This window comes from Corapipo altera, unplaced genomic scaffold (genome assembly GCF_003945725.1).
Source record: "Corapipo altera isolate COAL_440 unplaced genomic scaffold, ASM394572v1 0, whole genome shotgun sequence".
Classification (NCBI taxonomy): Eukaryota; Metazoa; Chordata; class Aves; order Passeriformes; family Pipridae; genus Corapipo; species Corapipo altera.
This window is the reverse complement of record NW_020884872.1, coordinates 70,891,217-70,910,601: the sequence shown is the minus strand read 5'-3', so window position 1 is coordinate 70,910,601 and position 19,385 is coordinate 70,891,217. Positions and strand designations below refer to the sequence as shown.

Here is a 19,385-nt window from a genome sequence, read left to right as displayed (position 1 = left end):
ACTAGTCATGTACAGTCCACCCCCTCTTGAGGGAGAATCACACTCATGTCTGCTAGTTTACTTCCCACTGACTCCAAAGGGAGTCCAGACTACTGCCTAAGTGACATGGATCTTATCTAGCCAAAAAGAGCTGGGTTGAGGGATGGCACTGGACTGTAAAGGAAGATTTTTTTCATAGACATAGTGCTTTGAAGTTGCTTATTAGTTCTTTCCTACAGTTGACAGCTTCTGCCAGGTTAACAGCCTTCTGAGAAGCTCAATGCTGCAAAGGCAAGAGTCACTCCTCATATCCCAAAAGGTTCTTAAGGACACCGCACTGGGAAATAGTGTGTCTAGCCCAGGGTGGATAACCAGGTAGAAAGTGGTAGTTTGGAAAGAAGTTATTGTCCCTGAAGAAGAGATAACTGTCTGGTATGAATGGAACAGGGCTTCTTCAGATCCTGTTTAGTATTTGGACCTTTGAGGAGGACATGCAGCACTCTGTCTGTGAGGACATGGTAGCACATACCTATGGTGACCCCTTGTGAGATTCCTGGCATCAGCTCCCCTCCCATGGCATCTATCAGCATCACCAGAGCAAACTGCACCAGCTCCTGCATAGGGGAAGCACATCCCCACAGCACAGGTTGAGACCTTTCAGCTTTCCAGAGGCCCAGTGCAGGCAGTGGGAGGAAGAAACTCCTCATCAGGAAGGTCAGGATTCTTTCTGATGGCAGAAAAAATGCCCCAGACTCTTACATAGATCCATGGGCACTGTATCCATAACACAGTTGTATACTTCAAGAGAAAGCAGAAGGCTATTCCTCAGCTCATTCTGATCTATGGAGCTACACAAAAACCCCCCAAACTCCCCTAGTCAAACCCAAACATTGTTCACATTGTTGGTATTTCTGTGTTTACTTACTGCTCCTTCTGCCTCAGCCAGTTGATCTGCAAGAGAGGAAACCAGGCAAGAAAAAGAGGGTCTTTTTCTGGAGTCAAGGGCCCAACAGGACTGCATCATGCAATAGCTGCAGAAGCAAAGAGGTGGTACAGAAAATATGTTAGCTCTTGGACTATCTATAAATGACTACATAGTGTTGCAGGATTTGAATGGGAATCATGGGGCATCAGAATGATTTTATAGAAACAGGCCAGAACTACTCTCTTGCATCTAAGGAAAAGACACAGAAAGATAAGGATCAAGGGTGAAATGAAGAACATGGTTTTACAAGAGTCCTTAGTAAAATCCTCCTCATAGAACTGGGACCAGAATTCCATCCTGGTTGGCACATACTGGCATGCTAACCCTGTTTTCCAGCTTCCATACAGAAAATTGTAGGAAAACAATTCCTATCTGTCTCTGGGACTGAACCTGCTCCTTGTGGACTATGTATTCTTGAGAGCACTTTTCACAGCAAGTCTTTTGATGTAATTTAACATAACAAATGTCTTTCTAAAATGTAAACACCACCTTAGAGATTTTGCAGTTTCATCAGGCACTTGTGCAGCACCTATCCATTAAAGTTCCTTCCAAAGTTACTGGGACAAGAGGTTCCCTGATATTTATAAGCACCACAGCAATCTTTCATGGGTCATCCTGTCAGAGTCACTTGTACCTGTAATGCCATTTCCATGGAGAGGATAAGAGCAGTACAGTGTCATAGCAAGGCACTGAGTCCCTAGACCATCTATGAAATGTCTGCCAGAAGAGCTCAGACAATCCAAAGTCCTTCCTTCTTCTCCATGTTCCAGGTCTCATAGCTCCCTATCATCTTCTCTTGTCCCCTGGGATCCACCTCTAGGCAAAGCCCACCCAGGCACAGAGGCACAGGCTAAAAATCATATACTGAGAGCGCAGAAATAGCTCCCCCCAACTCTTCCTTAGCAAGATTCTTATCTAACAGGATCCCTAGCCACCCTGAACCAAAACAAATGTAGTAAAGCTCAATTAAAAAAAAAAAGTTTAGAAAAAAACCCACCAAAGATTTAGTCAATATTCAAAACTGATATTTTTTTTTTTCTTGGGAAAAAAAATAAAGGAAAATAAAAAAAAGAAAAAAAGCAAAGGAAAACAAGGGAAAAAAAAATATCTCTGATCTGGGAACAAGAATTGTTCCCTGGGAAAGGAAGGCACAATTAAATAAATATGATAAATTAGTCTTTTCAAACACACATAACCTTTAGTGTTGATCACTTCTGCTTTAGAACAAAACCTGCAGGATCAGGCAGCCTTTTCCAGAGTTAGAGGAAGATCTCATGTTTTGCAACTTATTATGAGCAAGACAGTGTATACAATAAATAAAAGGTCATTCAAACAGTGACCTGGTAAATATAAATTCACATACTCTGCATCAGGCAAGAAGTACACTTACACATCTTTTGTAGCATAATATGGTTGGTCCATATTAAATCCACTTTGTATTAATTTGTAGAAATTTGTATCAACCTGAATACCGGGGTAGGGATTTACACCTGTGGAAATTATTGGAGAATACATGTTAATTCAGAAGCTAACAAAACCAAACACTGCTTTTTTGTCCTATTACAAAACATACCCAAAGAGAATATTTCCCATAGTAATATTCCATATGACCAGACATCACTCTTCATTGTGTACGTTCTCTCAAATAAGCTTTCAGGAGCCATCCATTTAACAGGTAAACGAGCCTGTAAAGACAGGGGGAAAGGAGGCCAGGTCATGCTTTGACACAGGCTTTCTAGATGACTCACTGTAGTTCTCACTGCTTGAATATGATCAATTCATGTTTGCCATGTCAAGAGCTGTGTCTCTCTTAGTAGTCCTTTGAAATTCCTGTTATAGAGAGAAATGGGCACTTCTAAGGAGTCAATTAATCTCATCCATTTTAGATGACTATTTAAGGAGAGATGAGCTCAGTCCTGGAAGAGCTGCCTTCCTTCTTACGACTTCTAGAGTGAGTGGCTCAGATGGAGAAGCCCACACTGTACTTCTTCATACAGGCAGAGGATCTGGGATGTCCCCACATTGTCCTATACTATTATTGTCTGCAATAGTAAACGACTCCCAGTGCTTCCATCAGTGGATTTCAGTGTGCTTTAGAAAGAACATGGGTATCATTTCATTTACAGTACTAGCTTGATTAGTTTAATCATAAGCTAAGAATCTGCATTTGCCAGGGGCAGAAAAAAGTGAGATGTCTGCACTTTCGGTACAGATATCTGCAAAGCTAACAAGGAATTTAAAAATTAAAACTTCACTTTCTTGGTTCCTTATAATTCTTACAATGGTATGAAAGCCAGAGAGTGCTCATGAACTTACATTTCCCCTGACAATGTAGTTGGAGTCATTAATTATATCTCTGGCAAGGCCAAAATCACATATTTTCACCACTTTTCCATGGGTCACTAGTATATTCCGGGCAGCAAGGTCTCTGTGAATGCACTTAGAAGGAAAGGAATGGTTAATGCTCTGCAGCATTTAGTATCAGAGGAAGACAACTCCCTGCTCTCTGAGTTGCTCCCTCCTTCCACTTAAACAGTTTTGTGAATGGGCAAGCTGGATGCTCCCTGTTTGATCATGGCTAGGGGACAGGGCCAGAGCAGGCACAAGTGTTCAGTGCGGATGCTTCTTACTCAGAGTGGTGCCTAAAACTGCAATTCAGCCTTTGCTGTTAAGCCAGGGAAGGAGGTATAGTTCAAGCTTGCCACTGAGTGTCTCTGTTCTTCAACCTGCCTTTTATAATCTGATGGTTTTTTACTGCCTTTTCTATCTGAACAATTTGCTACCCTTTACTGTACCGATTTGGACTCAAGAAATTCCATTCCTTTGGCAACTTGATAAGAGAAGCAAAGAAGGTCTTCAAAAGTGAGCACATTAAAATCCTCTTCTTCATCCACCTGTGTGCTTGTATCCTTAATTTTATCTGTAAAAAATAACCAAGTATGAGTTTTCCACAGGCTTCCTCACTCTCTGATTAATTCCACTGACAGTTTTAAGAATTTTCCTGTGCTCCTACCAAGAACAACATCACAAAGAGCATCTATCTTTTTTATCCTAATAACAGAATTAGTAAAGATAAAATCAATCAGTCTCTTACCTTCCTCAGAGAACAGCACTATCCCATTTGAGCCAGATGTCACATTTATGTTTTGACTTCTTTGCATGGTTTCAAATTCATCTTCTCTGCACGGAGTTGTATTTACACCATACTTCAGGTGAGTCCCTATCCTGGAGCGGGCAACATATTTTCAAAGGTTACACACAGTGTATCATGTAATCTTCTACACATAAATGGTTTCACAGTGAAAACCATGATCAGTTACTGATATTAAAAATCTGGGCACAGACATGCACAGACATGAGACTTCTCCAAACTGGAAAGAGAAACAAGAGATTGCTTGTATTCTGCAGTCCAGTGTGAAGAACATCATAAGGAGAATCAAATCTCAGTTCCTCCCAAAGCATTATTTATTAAAGTACGTCAAAGCACATTCTCAAGAATTGAATGTTTTCATCAGTTTAGTGCACAGCTGAGAATGCAGTTTAAGAAGTGATAGTAGTTTTAAAAAATATTAAACTGTTGCTAAATGCTTTACCTGGAATTTTGGTCCAAATGAATATTGTGGTAAAAGCTGAAATTATGCTGTTTAAAAATATCTGTCAGTGTCCAGTGAAACTTTTCTCTCTTGCTCCTTAAGTAGTTCAGAAGGTCACCATAGCAACAGTACTCAAATATCAAGTAGATTGGTCCTGAAATAGTTGGAAATGTAAATGTTTGCTGCTATTTATAGCACCCTCCCCATTAAAGCCCTAATGCTGTCTCATTTTTTCTCAGGACTAGTCTGTACTAAAACATCTCAAACATCTTTCCTTCCCAGGTAGATAAACTGTGCTGATAGGCAGGTAATGTTTACTGACTGTAACGTCCCTTTGGAAAGTCTGTGTAGCTGATTCTTCCTTATGGTACATCTCTCAATGTGTACTGAAAATCCCTATAGAAACAGAAAGATCCTTCCTGGCAGGACCGCACAGACAATAAAGATGCAACACACTGTAAAAAATGATCCCTGCTAATTATCTGGATGATGTGAATTTGTATCCTTTGACCTACATCCTTCCATTTATCTGTGCTATCTTCTGGAAATATCCTTTTTTTTCCACGAAGGCCAACTGAAACCCAAGTGTGCTTGCTGAGATGGCCTATAGGAGGGATAGATCTTGCAAGGGGATGTGTCTGAGTAGAATAATGGTCAGGTCACTTTCTCAAGAAAGGAAAAATACATCCAAGACCTGACCCAGGCAGGCTCGCAGAAAAGTCATGACAAGCCAGCAGGAGCTCAGAGTGGTCACACATCATCCTGCAAAGCCTTACACTGGCATCACTACTTCTGGCTCAGAAAAGCCAACTATGAATTTGCAGCCATTTCTGTCAGAAGGCCCCGGCCAAGCAAGGTAGGGTACACTGGAAACAGCCTGCAAACTCTCTCAGAGGATGGAAAGGAAGTCTTGAGAACCATGTAAATACTTCTGAAAATGGGATTTGGATAAGGCTGGAAGCACTCCTGCCCTACCCTGCCAGACTAAGCAGGCCTTCACTGCAGCTCTCCTACCTACACCATCACATCTTTTCTAATGTTCCAGAAGGCTGTGGCAGCCTATATAGTTTCAACTCAGCTAAGTCCACCACCATCAAACTATTTCTCTGCTTTCCTCTTATCCCTCAGATGTCTTTGTATGACAGTATTGCTGCTGATGCAAACTGAGGAAAAAAGAGTTAACTGTTCTCCTTGGTATTTCTGAGGAAGTCAAGTTTTTCAGTGGCAGGTGTCATAGTTCATGACATGGACCAACACTGGGTAAAATCCTGTCCTTTTGCCAAGGTCATCTGTTCTTTAGCCTCTCCTCACCCACTCTTGTTCACTGCTGGACCGCCCAGAGAAGCAGTTCTTGGGACAGGAATATCTGAGTATGTTTCCTCAATGATTAGTCACACAATAATTAATTAGTGATAATCCCTTGTTGCCTTCATTTTAACCCATATTTACTTATTTTTTTCAATCTTCAGCTTTGTTTTTACAATAGGTCCCTTAAAAAGTTGTTCCTCTGTCCATTATTCACTTCCCTCATCTTCTTTCTTTGTGTGGCCCTCCTGCCTTTGTTCTTTTTTGGTTTCTTTTCCTTCCTGTCTGGCTTTTAGCCATTTTCCCTTTTCTTTCTACAACTTCACTGTTTGGTGATCCATATGATTTAAAAAAAAAGAAAAAAAAATTATTTCTTATGTGAACATAATCATGTGGATACAAAAGTCCCTGACACCAGATAAGTTTTTCCTCTCCTCTTAATAAATTGGCCCATATCAGTGCTATCACCACTGTAACAGGAAATCCTCTTCTACAGAAGGGCTGTTGTATCACTTCATGCAAGTTCAATCAGAAAGGACCCTTTTCTGTACACCTGCACAGCTTTAACTTTGCTTTCAGTTCATCTTATTTTGGTCCAGCACAGAACAGCAAAATTGATTGGGCAGAGGTGGAATTCAGCAGAGAAGAGATTGAAGAGCAGCCTGAGGAATAAGTGATTATTTATGACTTGGATGTCTTTAATAGTGTTTTTAGTCTGGAGGTTTTAATTCGTACCTTTCCACAATTGCAAGTTACCTGACACCGTACAAGCTCCTAGTAGGTTCACAATATTTTCATGGTTTCCAATGTGAGTCATCATTTTCAGCTCAGACATTAGAGCATCTTTTTCTGCGGCATCAGGTTTTTCTGTAAAGGTAATAACACAGATTTGGAAATCTCTAGCAAAGAAATAAAAATTTAAATGGTCATGATGCTTTATCACATGCAAATCTTCATTTCAAATTCATTGAAATAATGGCATATTTGGGAACATTCTGAAAAAAAATCTTTTTACAGTAAAAAAAGATTTAACAAAAGGTAGAAACTAAATTTGTGTGTGTGTGTGTGTGTGTACCATTTGAAGGCCTGGGAAAGCAGCCCTCAAATGTCAACATTTGTCATTCTTGGGCAAGAAATGAGAGCAATTTATTCAAGTGTCCACAAGCACAGAAAAAATGGCAGTCAATCCTGTTGCAGGGAAATGTTAAGAGAAAAAAATGTCTTGGCAGCCATATGGCATGCAACCAGTTGCAATCTAATAGCTAAGAAGGCCACCCTGTGTTTCTGTTATAGCTTTAGTCTTGTTTTTCAGAAAGCATTTGGTCCTCAGGATCTCAGTGAATTAAGTATGTGAACCATAACGATCAAGTTGAGCTTCCATAAAGACAATCACAAAGGAATGGACCAAGGAAGTATAAAACTGATGCATATGTGCAAATAGGGGATGGAGCTGCATGGCAGCACTGGCAGTAAGTGGCTGTGTGGGCATACAGGTGGGCAGGGTGCTGGTGTCAATGTGAAACTCATCCAAATATGTATCGAGAGGTGGGTGAGGTGAATATCAGTCTCTTCTCCCAAGAAACAAGTCAAAGGATGGGGGAAATGACCTCAGTTTGTGCCAGGGGAGGATTACACTGGATATGCAGAAAAAATTCTTCACTGAAAGGTTTGTCAAGCATTGAAACAGGCTGTTCAGGGAAGCAGTTGGTTCACCATCCACAGAAGTATTTAAAAGACATATAGTAGTGTCACTGAGGAACATGTTTTAGTGATGGACTTGGCAGTGTTGGGTTAACAGTTGGACATAATGATAGTAGAGATCTTTTCCAACCTAAACAATTCTATCATTCTTGCTGCCAGGGTGGTTTGCTCCTGGACACTGCTTTTATGAGGAGATCCTGGAGAGCAGCCAGAGCATAGCACCAAGGAGTATTCGAGGTTTAAGAAGCCTGACCTGTAGGGAGGGATGGAAAGAAGTAGTTTTGTGTCATCAAGAAGAAAAGACTACAGGAAATTGTGCTGAAGTTTTGGAAACAAGCTAGCTCAGACACAGCAGATGAAGGGTGTTCCACAGCTAGACAACACTACAAGAAAAAGGGACCTTACACCAAAATTCATAGAGACACCGATGTAACCAGGAGGTTAATTTGCACTAGGAATTTCCATTCTTCCTCTTTAGAGCAGAGCAGCTCCATACTTCCCCACACAGCACACGCCTTCTGTAGTGTGTAGGACAAAAGGCAACACACTGCAGGATGAAGGCACTTCAGCAATACCTTTCCAAACTGAAGCAGGATTTTGAAAGGCATTTTAAGGATTTTGAAGCCAAGTGTTTGTGAGGAATAATTACTGAAAGGTTGTATACAAGGGGATTTCCAACGCTGCTTCTGTTTTGGAGCCACTAGAATATGTTGTTGTTTGTGAAAGGTACTAGAATTTATCATACCTTTTAGCATTTTGACTGCGACCTGGACTGAATCTCCCGCATTGCTAATTCCATAAGCTGTCGCATTCACCACTTTTCCAAAAGCCCCAGAACCAAGGATCTGTCCTACAAGACACAGTATGCCAATATTATTTGCTGCTGGTACAGTACAGGCTATTACTCCAGTGTTGGGGTTTGCCTTAGGGAATGCTCACCAAATTCCAGGTTTTCCCTGGGAAATTCCCATTTTAGATCATATTCGAATTCTCTGAAGTCAATGTAGATGTACTCATTATCTGATGGCCCTATCATCTGTATCATTTGCAACTGGCTTTCATATCTAAATTGCTTTGGAAGAAAAAAACACACAGTGTAAGAAGTCTTAGAGAAGAAACAGCTGGGTAGGAACAAAAGAAGGAACAGATATTTATGTTTACCTTTTTGTATTTAAGAAACATGAATACAAACACAAAAGTGATCAATACGAGAAAAAATCCAACAGAGACATAGAATGCATCATTGTCCGTGAGAGAAGAAACAGCTCCTGCAACTTTAAGAGACACATATTACTACCCACTGAATCAGTTTGTGTGTGCAGCTGAAAATGCAAGGAGAACACATGATGGCTTGGTCAGTTGTGGCAGTTTGTAGCCCTCTCACTCCTGAGCCTCCTCTGCATGGGGAATGAGATGGAGCCATGTACAAAGCGAGATGGAGCCATATACAAGATGGGCGGGAGGCATTAAGTGCTGGATAATTCTGACATCTGTTTTCAGAAAAAAAAGGCTACATCCACTAATAAATCTAAAATAAACTGATAAATCTAAGTGCATGGAGGTTTTGGTGTGATCCATGGATTGAACTCTGTGAGCATAAACAGGACTAATCATATCCTCTTCTTATTGCATCTTCCTGCTCTCTCCCTGTGCCTTCCCCCATCAACATATGTTAGGTACCAAAGTTCCAGTTATCGGTGGGTGGACTGTACACAGCCTGCTTGGAGCATTGCTGCTGCTCAGCCAGGAACTCTCTTAACAAGCCAAAATATTACTGTAAGGGGCTGGTGGGTAGGTGAGTGTTACATAAGACCTACCCTCATATTCTGGTTGTTTCTAAGAGCGTAAGTATAAAGATTACTTTCTATTTTGATTTCAACATGAATGCTCGAACTCTGACAGTGGTCACGGCTTTGGCCAGCTGTAGTCAAAAGCACCAAACAGGTTGTTCACCCATGACAAAGGAAATCCCTGTACTGCAAATATATGGGTGTTTCAAAACACTTCCTAGGTGCCACAGCATGTTCTTTGTAACTGAAATTTTTACTCTATCGGATATATATGGTGTTACAAGTATAAAGTGCAAATAATCATATTGACTTTCTGGCTCAACAAGGAAATATCTCATTGTCTCAGCAAGAAGAGAGACTGCACAGCAGTTTCCAAACTAGGGTTTAATCTTTTGCCACTTGTCTATTATCAGTTTAAGAAGGTCTCTTGCCCAGAAGGTCTCCTTCTTCCCAGACGGGATAGACCCTTGAGTGGGTCTGTTGGCTCAGTCATGATCTTGCTTGTGTATGCAATGACCTCCATGGGGTGACAAGAGCTCCCATGGGCATTTCTAGCAGAAACACAATGACTTCCAGGAAAGGAACAAGAGCTAGCATCTGCCACCAGTTATCAAGTGACCTCAGTTCTTTCCAAAGCTGATGCATCCAGATTTCATGTAGGGATTACTAATATGAAATAAAAAATGAGACCCCAACATTGCCATGGTTCCATCCCACACTTCCTATTTGTGTGAAGTTTCTGCTTATTTTAATGAGGGAAGCCCCTGCTTTGGGATTGGAGAAAAAAGAATTGTCTCCCATTCACCCACTATTTCTGATGCTGTATACACATAGAGATTGTGTTTTACCTGTAATGCCATTGCGCGGTCAGCCATTTAGCCAGATAAAAAAATACCTCAAGTTCTACCATGCTAGTTTTGATTGAGAAACCCTGTGCTAAAACACTGGCCTATGGTACCTGGCTGGTTAATGAAACTCTTTTTACAGGCTGAACCGGCAGAATTGTTTGCACAGCACTCCACAGAGAAGGTTGTTGCTGTCTCCTTTAGATCCAAAGTACTGCTTGAAATCCATGACCCCAGGGATCTCCTCTTTGGCAAGAAGTTGTGAATCCCCTCTGCAATTTCTTCCATACAGCTGAAAAAGTAAGAGGACCAGTTCTGGTATTTGATTTGATATTTTCCAGGGGAGAAGGTGGAAAGTTTCAAAACATGTCTTATGTCTGTCTTGGAAGATGAGAAGGGAGGGGGCTTGATTTTTGTCAGTGATAGAGTGAGACTTCAGATTGGTTACCAGTCTCATTTTTGGGGATGGACATGGCAGGGTCAGCAGGGAGTGCATTGGGTTTTCTACCTCCTACACTGGGTTCACTCCCACTCTCCGCCACTGCCTTGCACCCACTGCCCTCCAGGACCTCCACCAATTTCATAACTGACACAACCCTCCTATACTGCATCTATTCCCACTGGTGTCATACTTGCCTCAAAACTCAAACCACTGAGCAGCTCCAAACGGGCTGCTACTAAAACTATAAATGCGAAATGAACCCACAGTAAAAGTTCTAAAGTCCTTTCCCTGAAGATATATGTTTTCAACCATGAAGTTTCTTTTACTCAAGATGAAGAGTATCCACCCTGTATTAATGACTTATTTAAGACCTCATATGTAGAAAGAGGGAACATTATACTCGAGGGAAAGGAAGCTCACACAGAGATAATTTTGACTTTTAGCTTTTCTATCATTCATCAGCTTAGTGCCTAATTTACTGTTCATATAAATAAAAGAGGAGATAAATAAATAAATAAAATTTATTCAGCTCTAGACATAACACTAGCTTCTACATGTGGAAGTTTCCAAGAAAAGAGATGTCACAGCATTTTCTTTCCAGAAAGATGATTTAAGGAGTATTTTAAACTCACTAGCTGGACGTTTTCTTTCCTCTTCCATTTCTACATGAACAGATTGATGTTAGGAAACCTTTTCAGAGGTATAGATAAGAAAATTGTTCAGATATTTTTTTTAATGTCTAGCTAAAATACTTAGAGCTTTATCCACAACCTTATAAAGGATAATTTGACCAAGTACTCTTCTGCACCATAGGATTATTAGTTTTTTGCAAATCTAAAATAAAAACTGCAGAGTTCATAAAACAGTTCAAAGTTCTTTCAGCATCTCTTGAAATTTTAGTGCCTGACTCATTGCCCTAAATAAATAGAGGAAATGGAAACACTCTCACTAACTTTACTGGAAACACTCTCCCTGACTTCACTGGCTTTTGTAACAGGTCACCATAACAGCTGTTTTAACCAAAGCTCAAACAATTAATCAAGCCTGTATTAACCAATGCATTCCCTGAATCACTTTAATGTCGATAGGCTAAGAGAAAAACTTAGATTGAACTTTGTAGCTACCTAACTGTTGATAAAAACCCAGTGGGGCTTGTTTTGGTGCAAAGAGCCTGAGATACTTCTTTGTAGAATTCCTTTGATGTCAACAAAAAAATGGAAAAATTTCCCTAGTTTTGGTCATCTGGTTCCTCTGAAGTGGGACACCAAAGAGTTGAGGGTGCATCTTAAACTTGGGTTTTTACAGGTCAGTCTTCATGTAACCAAAGATAGCTCAGATAGTCTTTGCAATGAACAAAAAAGTGAGAAAATTATTACCTGGATGAGTTCAGTTCAAGACAGTTCCTCCAAACCCAGGATGAGGCAGGATAACTTTCAGCAGTGCATGAGATCTGTGTGAACAACTGCTGCATCGTTATTTCAGGCTTTCCTACAACAAGATAGCACAAGACTTGAGGACATGGTTTAGTGGTGTACTTGGCAGTGCTGGGCTTATTGGACTCTATGATTTTAAAGGTCTTTTCCAACCTCATCAGTTCTATGATTCTGTAAGACAATTTCTGTCAGTGACAATACACAGTGACAATTCTATCAGATTTCAAGTGACAATACCCTGTACATTTTTGTGTACTGTATCTGCTGAGACCAAGGTCTGCTTTTGTGTTTTCAAAATAGCCCACCCACATGTCCTGTGAGAGCTGGGTGCAGCCCGCAGTCTTCCTCCTCCCTCAGTTCTGTGGATGGCAGTGCGGGCAAGGCAAGGGGAGCAGCCACTCCTCTGTATGGGCACAGTGAAACCAAAACAATGGCAGAGCCAAAATTAGAAGCCTTAACTTCTGCTTTTCTGACTCTGAACAAGCGATTGGCCTTAGGACTGCCCTGACACTCCAGTTCTGGGGGTCCAGCTCGTACAAAATGTGCACAGGATATATCCCTGCACACATAACATATCATAAATAATGCTCCCTGACCTGGAATAAGGGAGACATGCTCCAGTCATGAGGCAGAACTGAGATAACTGACAGCATTGGTCAAGACTGTGCCTGTGTAAGTCATGAGTTTCTCATGTGGCTCATGTCATTTCTGCAGCAGTCATATATGTTACAGCTCTGTAGAATTAGAATACAGTCACTGTATTTTATTGAGCTCCTAAGCTTGTAATTTTCTTAAGAAGTATTAATTTTCTGAGTATCTACTAATTTCTCATATTCTCTTTATGATAGACTAAAGGAAAGAAAAAATTAGTAACTTTCTCCTCCTTTCTCTGTTCTCAATCCCCGACCAAGACAAGAAATACAACCCACAAGCAATCCAGTGTCTTTCTCTGCCCCCATGCCTGGATTTCAGTAGTGGAGTGCAGTGTGAAGAGAATCATATTTTTGCCTTGTGATCCTCCATTTTTAACAATAAATCTATGTAAATGAAATGGCAAATACCAAGGAAAAACAACAATAGTTTCATTTATACCAGTGACAAGGTCTCAGACTTTGCCAAATCTTCACAGGGATAGTTTTCTCACTTACTTCTCACATAGAGAGTGAATTTTTTTGTCACAACCATATCATCATTTTCAGCATAAAATATGTATATCCCAGACTGGTGCTGATGGTTGCAGAACTTTGATGACATGCTGTGGAGCAAAGAAAAACAAAGAAGGAAAAGGACAAAAAATTGACTTGAAAAAGATTTTAAATGTAGTCAAGACCCATACATATGTTGGAAACAATTCAGCATCCCCTGATGAAGAACACAGGGGAAATTATTTTTGACTAGAGAATATAAACCCCAGAATCTAACAGTCTTTGTGGGAGTATATTTTTTTTTCTGCAGTATTGATTTCATTCTGCATTTTTTCTCACAGGGCCTGGAGTGCACATAGGCTGTCAAGCTGTTATTTTGTTACCGATCCATTGGAAGACAAGGCACGTAACACATCCTGGCACAGATGCTAAGACCAGCAAAGGATCAAACTCTCTACTCTCCAAAGAACTTTGATGGGACTTTCTAGCTGATATGACAAATAGTATTAAGAAACAACAATGACAGGGAGGATTGTAAGAGATAAACCTCTCCAAATGGAAAGATCTCATGGAAACTCAGGAATGAGGTCACCATCATAAATTTATTGTCAATGAGATGAAACACCGACCATCAAGATAGTTCTGCAGGAGGAAGATCAGACTTCTACTAATCCCTATGGCCTTTGACCCAGTGGATGGCAGAAAACCAAGACCCACACCATGCAGGAGACAGCTTGTGACAATGGAAATTATGAGAGAGGGCTCTAACAAGTCACTGGGCAGAAGCTAACAACTGAGAACTGCAGCAACTCAAAGATTCATGCATGACTGTCCTGTTGTCACTGGTTTATGAGACGTGGGATGAGGCAGGGAGGAGGGAATATACCAACTTACAGAGATGGTATCCTGTTTCTGTGCTTTTGACTAGGTTATTGTTGTGAGGACAATCGTCAAATTTGAATGGCAGATAATGCAGTTCATCAACATTAGAAGCGCAACCTAAGAAAATCTCTCTTAGGGTTAGTTGCTGACATTTGGGGATAGATGATTTTGCTGACAGCTCAAGGATAACCATGTAGAATGTCCTCAACTATGTTTAAGTGGTAAAGACAAGCAGGCACATCAGTGAGTTTGAAGCAAAGAAGGAAAAAAAGACAGCCTGCAATCTGCAAGGTGAGAGAAAGCAGTAATGAGATAGAAATCTATAGATCTAAGATGGGGGTATTTCTCATTAAGGAAGATACATACAAAGGAACTAAGTATTGCCTTGAAATTCTAGACCAGGAAAACTTGTGTTGAAGCCACTGGCAGTTTTGCCTTCTCACTAAGGCAACACCTTCTTGTAGTTATTGACTTTTGAATATCTTCATCTGAAATGGCCTTAAAATTGTCCTTGAACTCATAGACATTTTAAAATTAGAACCCTTTTAAGCTGACTCAAGATGGATACTGAAGACAGGAAAAAACACCAACCCCCAAACCAAAAATAATGAATTGCTTTTGAAATCCCAGGGCTGAAGGATTATATCCTAATGAAATAATGGGAAAAAATTCTAAAACAATATCTTTGATACATGAAAATATCATGGCATGTGAGCTAAATATTATAAATTCTAACAGGGGTCATAGTGTTTATGAAAACTCATTTACTCTTAGGAGGGAAGTGAAAATCAACAGTGTGCTGAAATAGAGAGACAACAAAAGCAAACAGAAAATGGAAATTCAGGAGAAATGTCTGAAAACACACAAGGGTAGTGATAGGAGAGATGGATCTCCGGGATTTGAAATGAAAAGCTAAAGAAAAGAACAGAGCTAATTAATACAATTTAATATGACCTATAATCAGGAGGAACAACTTAATACGAAAATGGCAGAAATAAAAAAAGGGAAAAACAGGAAATGAAAAAGGATATGAAAGGAACAAAGTAGAAGTGTTGGGAGACAGGATTACACAGAAATCAACTAAAATATACAAAGTGAGACTTGCAATAGGTTTAGATATGTGATGACCTTTCTCTTGTAGTTTCGGGAAACTTTCTGCTTTAAAATCATATGGAAATCTGCAGTGCTACAGCTTGCAGGCAGAATCTCCTGACATCCTCATCCCTTGCTGCTTCTTTCCTCAGGTGAGATGTACCTATCCAATGTTTGTATTCAACCAAAATTATAGTTGTGTATGTATAGTTGTGGGGGATGTTTGTAGAGAAGAATGTACTTGTCAGATGAAATAATTACCAAATTCAAGTACTTTTTCCTCAATCATATTTTTTTCCATAAAATAAATAGAATGATAAAACAATGCAAAATATAACTACCCAAAAATTAACATTAAAAAAATCTATTTATCCAATAGCACAGTCAGACGGATGGCTGAGTTGTCTGTTTGAAGCAAGCGCCAGGCCACACCCCAGCAATACTTGGTGGCTGTGATCGTGGCTATGGCCATGACTGTGGCTGAGCCAGCCAAGGACACACAGCTCCAGGGACACAGGCTGGACTTTTCCCCATCCGGCAGGTGGGGATCTGCACTCGGCAACTGCTGCTTCTGTGCTGCAAAGGCTATCTGAAGTGACTCATAAATCCCAAAGCACCAGCAGTTGCACCTTTCCAATTAACGAGGGTTGCCTAAACTATTTCAAGAGTTCTTGACATTATTATTGTTGGCGCAGTCCATAGCACCTTTATCTTATCTGCACTGAATTTACACCAGTTCTCAATCATCCAAGCAAAACTGACTGCTGCTTGTACAAGCGGTGAGAAGAGGTCCATATCAGCTGCAAAGCAGATCAACTCGGTGTTATCAGCTGGAGGGAGGTACCTATTTGACAAGGATGAGCAAATGCTCACGGTTGTCCCTTGAGACTTCATTTCCAAAATCAATCTTGACACAAAGCGCAGATCTACTGAGCCCATGTCAGGGATTGCAGATTAGTCACCAACACCCACGCAATGCTATCAAAGTTTGCTGACAGCCCCCACTTTATCAGCAGGGACAGAGTTCCTGTGGCCATTGCCAGGAGATGACAATTTGTTAATCTGAACTGAGCTGTCTCTGAACCTCACTGAGGTCTGACTCCAAAACACCATCTGATGCAGATGAAAAGGCCAATCTGTTACAAAGATGCCTCGACAACCTAGTGGATAAAATTGAAGGTACCAAAATACTACAGAAAGAAACCATGAAAAGTGTAATCCAGGTTATGACACAGCTTTATGGAGATGATAAGAGAGGTTTTAAGAATATGAGAAGAAATCAGTGCAGCCACATTCGTTTCTGCCCAGGTCCTGCTCAGTTTTAAAGTCAAAACTGGAAAAGAGCAGTCTGGCTTTACTCTCACTGAGGTGAATAAGAGCTGTTACTTTCAAAGCCATGGGGCTACTCTGAAAGAAACTCTGAAGGAAATTAGATAATGTTATCAAGAAATTAGAAAGCCTAGGGAATGGAGAAAACATTAACCTTAAACAGGATACATGCCAGAAGTTCATTGTAGGAAATAACAGAAAAGGTAGATAACTAACAGGTTTATTCAAAACATGTTTTGCTGCAGCAGCAGAAGAATACATGACCTGGGTAATGAGCAGAACGGTATGTTTCTGTGGCACAGGCACAGTCAAACAGATCTAACAGAGGCTTGGAAACTACAGGTCCCTGGACTTGATCTGGGTTGTTTGAAAGACACTGGGAACATCATCAAGAACAGGATGACAAAAGGGGAACATGCAGAACTTGTGATTCAGTACAAAAACTGCAGCAGATCTGAAACTAAAAAATTATGTTAGAGAGAAAGGGAATGGCAAAATGCATATAAACTAAGAGGTTGCTAAATGCATAACTTACCAAAGGGTTTATTGTAAATAGAGAATAAATTGATTCTACAAGTTATATATGTGAACTGTTGCTGAAAGCCAAAATTGTGTTTGAGTGTCTTTTGTTAACATGGTTTCATCATGTGGCCCACCCACATTTTAAAAACACAGAGTACAAAACATGGACAGTAAACAGTCCAAATGAGATAAAAAGAGGAAACATTATCATATTAAATTATTACAAAAGACTCAAGTACCTGTGTCCATCCACATTGTAACTTCGTTGACATGGAAATGTTTTTTTGGAAAATAACCACATGCATCTAACTGGTGGATAAGCTGTAAAGTTAACTTCAAAGCAAAACTCTTCCTCATCAATTTCAAAATCTTCTTTAGAGTCAGTTACATTTATAAATCCCTTTTCTGAAGGAAAAGAAAAAAAGAGATGTTAGGCTGGACTGCTTAATGAAGAAATTTTGACATCTGTATGTTTTTCATTTTGGTTATCACAAGATAAAAAAATCACTATCATCATGTTACATCACAAAAGGCATCCTGTTAAAATAAGATAACGTTTCAAAATAGTATTGAAATGTTGTCACTGTGTTCAGTTGCAGTCAAATGATTTGAGCCTGGTGAAGTTGTGTATTTGGTCAGACCAGAGCACTTAAAAATGCTTCAACATTTCTCCTCAATATGCTCTACAGAATCATAGGCTCAACAATGTCATTATTTATTTTGTTTGGGTTAGATGTGTATTCCAGGTGTTAACAGCTGCAACTCCTGGCTTTTTGCCTACAGGGAAGAAAAACCAGGGAGAACCACCAGCATAATCAGATGCTGATAGTAGTTCTCCTTCCCTGAAATGAGCTGAAGATTTTTTAAATTAGTCTTGTAGCTGCTCCTTTATTTCTCCATCTAAATTAGACATATTTCATGCAAGATGACAGCAACACGGAAAAGTGTTTTGAAGATGTCCATGAACCACGTGCTGCTGGCAGTTGCCCTGCTAGTGTGGGATTTGTTTCACCTAATGGAGGTGTCTGAAGTTCTGTGATCCATCTAAGCTACTTGTTTGGACCTCTGATAAACTCAGTGGAATGAAATAGGCATATCCAGATGTACCCTGTTGTAAAATAGAAGATAACAAAGATGTACTGAACTGCTTCTGGAAATATCTGTTTCTTGACACTGACTGTTGAAGGAACCAAATTCATTGCTGGGGCCAAATGTCTCATGACTTGAAATGAATCCTATCCAAAGAGACTGAAGAACAGATGTGTGGGGGGAGGCTGTCCTGAAGATATCAGTGGGGTTAGCATCAGCTCTGTAAAAGTCACAGAACCATATACATTGGAAGAGATATCTAGTCCAATTCCTGCTCACAGTTGGTCCAACTAGATGAGATTGCTCAGAGCCATGTCCAGTTGAGTTTGGATATCTCCAAGGAAGTAGACTTTACAACCTCCAGGAAACTTGTGGCGGTGTTAATCAGCCACATGGTGAAAAACTCCACCGTAAAAATATTGCTAGACTGGGTTTTACTTTTGAGTGTTTTTTCTTCTGGTTATAACCTTATATTCTGTTTGGTATGCTTTATCTCTGTCTTAGCTTACTGGTTTGAAAAATACTACCTGAAAACTCCCATATAAACCAAAAAAGTGTCCATATTTTAAAACAAGAAGCAATTCCTTTCATGGCTGTTCTCCTACTTTTTGATATTAAAGGCTTACTGCTTTTATAAATTGGACCTTCATCTTTTGGTCCTCATCCGTCCAGGCAGAATATAATCTCTGAGTATACTGTTAACAACACAACCAACCAAGAGTAAAGGCTTTCTCCAGAGTGCATACATGGACCTTGGAGCAGTGCATGCTATTTCTCTGGAACATAACTCAGAAAAAAAAAAAAAAGTAGTTTCTTTATTGAAGGAGAAACAAAATAGCACATTATTGCTCGATTTATGATTTCTGGCAAGTTTAAGTGTATTTCTGACTACTTACATTTAGTAATGACACAGAAGTGAGATGAAAGTTGAGATTGAACAAGTTTCTGTGTTTATCATATTTGTTTATTTGTTGCTCTAAACAAATTTTGCAAAACAAATACTGTAAAATAGCTTTCATATTCCTGAAGCAAGATTGTGTAGTGCTAAAAATTCTTTATTCAACACTGGTGGAAACTGAGCATAAGAACTGCAGAAACAAAGAGCCTTGCAGCTACAGTCATTGGCATGATCTGTGTTGTGCTTTAAAGTGACCTAACCACCCTGCCTGACCTGACCAGCCACACAAAATGGGATAAGTTGATGAAGTATCAGTTAGCAAAGAGCAAACCAAAGCAGTCTGGCTGCAAGGCAT

The 19,385-nt window shown here is 40.0% G+C and overlaps 1 protein-coding gene across 1 annotated transcript in view; it reads right to left on the bottom strand.

Moving 5' to 3' along the window:
- Window positions 1-19,385, bottom strand: part of FLT3 (fms related tyrosine kinase 3) — a 33,866-nt gene that overhangs the window by 1,421 nt on the left and 13,060 nt on the right. The window contains exons 9-23 of the mRNA XM_027651587.1: window positions 17,283-17,448; window positions 13,222-13,328; window positions 12,017-12,128; window positions 10,312-10,490; window positions 8,725-8,837; window positions 8,503-8,635; window positions 8,309-8,413; window positions 6,619-6,729; window positions 4,558-4,711; window positions 4,059-4,189; window positions 3,760-3,884; window positions 3,281-3,403; window positions 2,538-2,649; window positions 2,355-2,454; window positions 905-1,010 (exon numbers count right to left, since the gene is read on the bottom strand). Of these exons, the coding sequence (XP_027507388.1) occupies window positions 905-1,010; window positions 2,355-2,454; window positions 2,538-2,649; window positions 3,281-3,403; window positions 3,760-3,884; window positions 4,059-4,189; window positions 4,558-4,711; window positions 6,619-6,729; window positions 8,309-8,413; window positions 8,503-8,635; window positions 8,725-8,837; window positions 10,312-10,490; window positions 12,017-12,128; window positions 13,222-13,328; window positions 17,283-17,448 (1,877 nt within the window). The remainder of the gene's footprint in view (window positions 1-904; window positions 1,011-2,354; window positions 2,455-2,537; window positions 2,650-3,280; window positions 3,404-3,759; window positions 3,885-4,058; window positions 4,190-4,557; window positions 4,712-6,618; window positions 6,730-8,308; window positions 8,414-8,502; window positions 8,636-8,724; window positions 8,838-10,311; window positions 10,491-12,016; window positions 12,129-13,221; window positions 13,329-17,282; window positions 17,449-19,385) is intronic.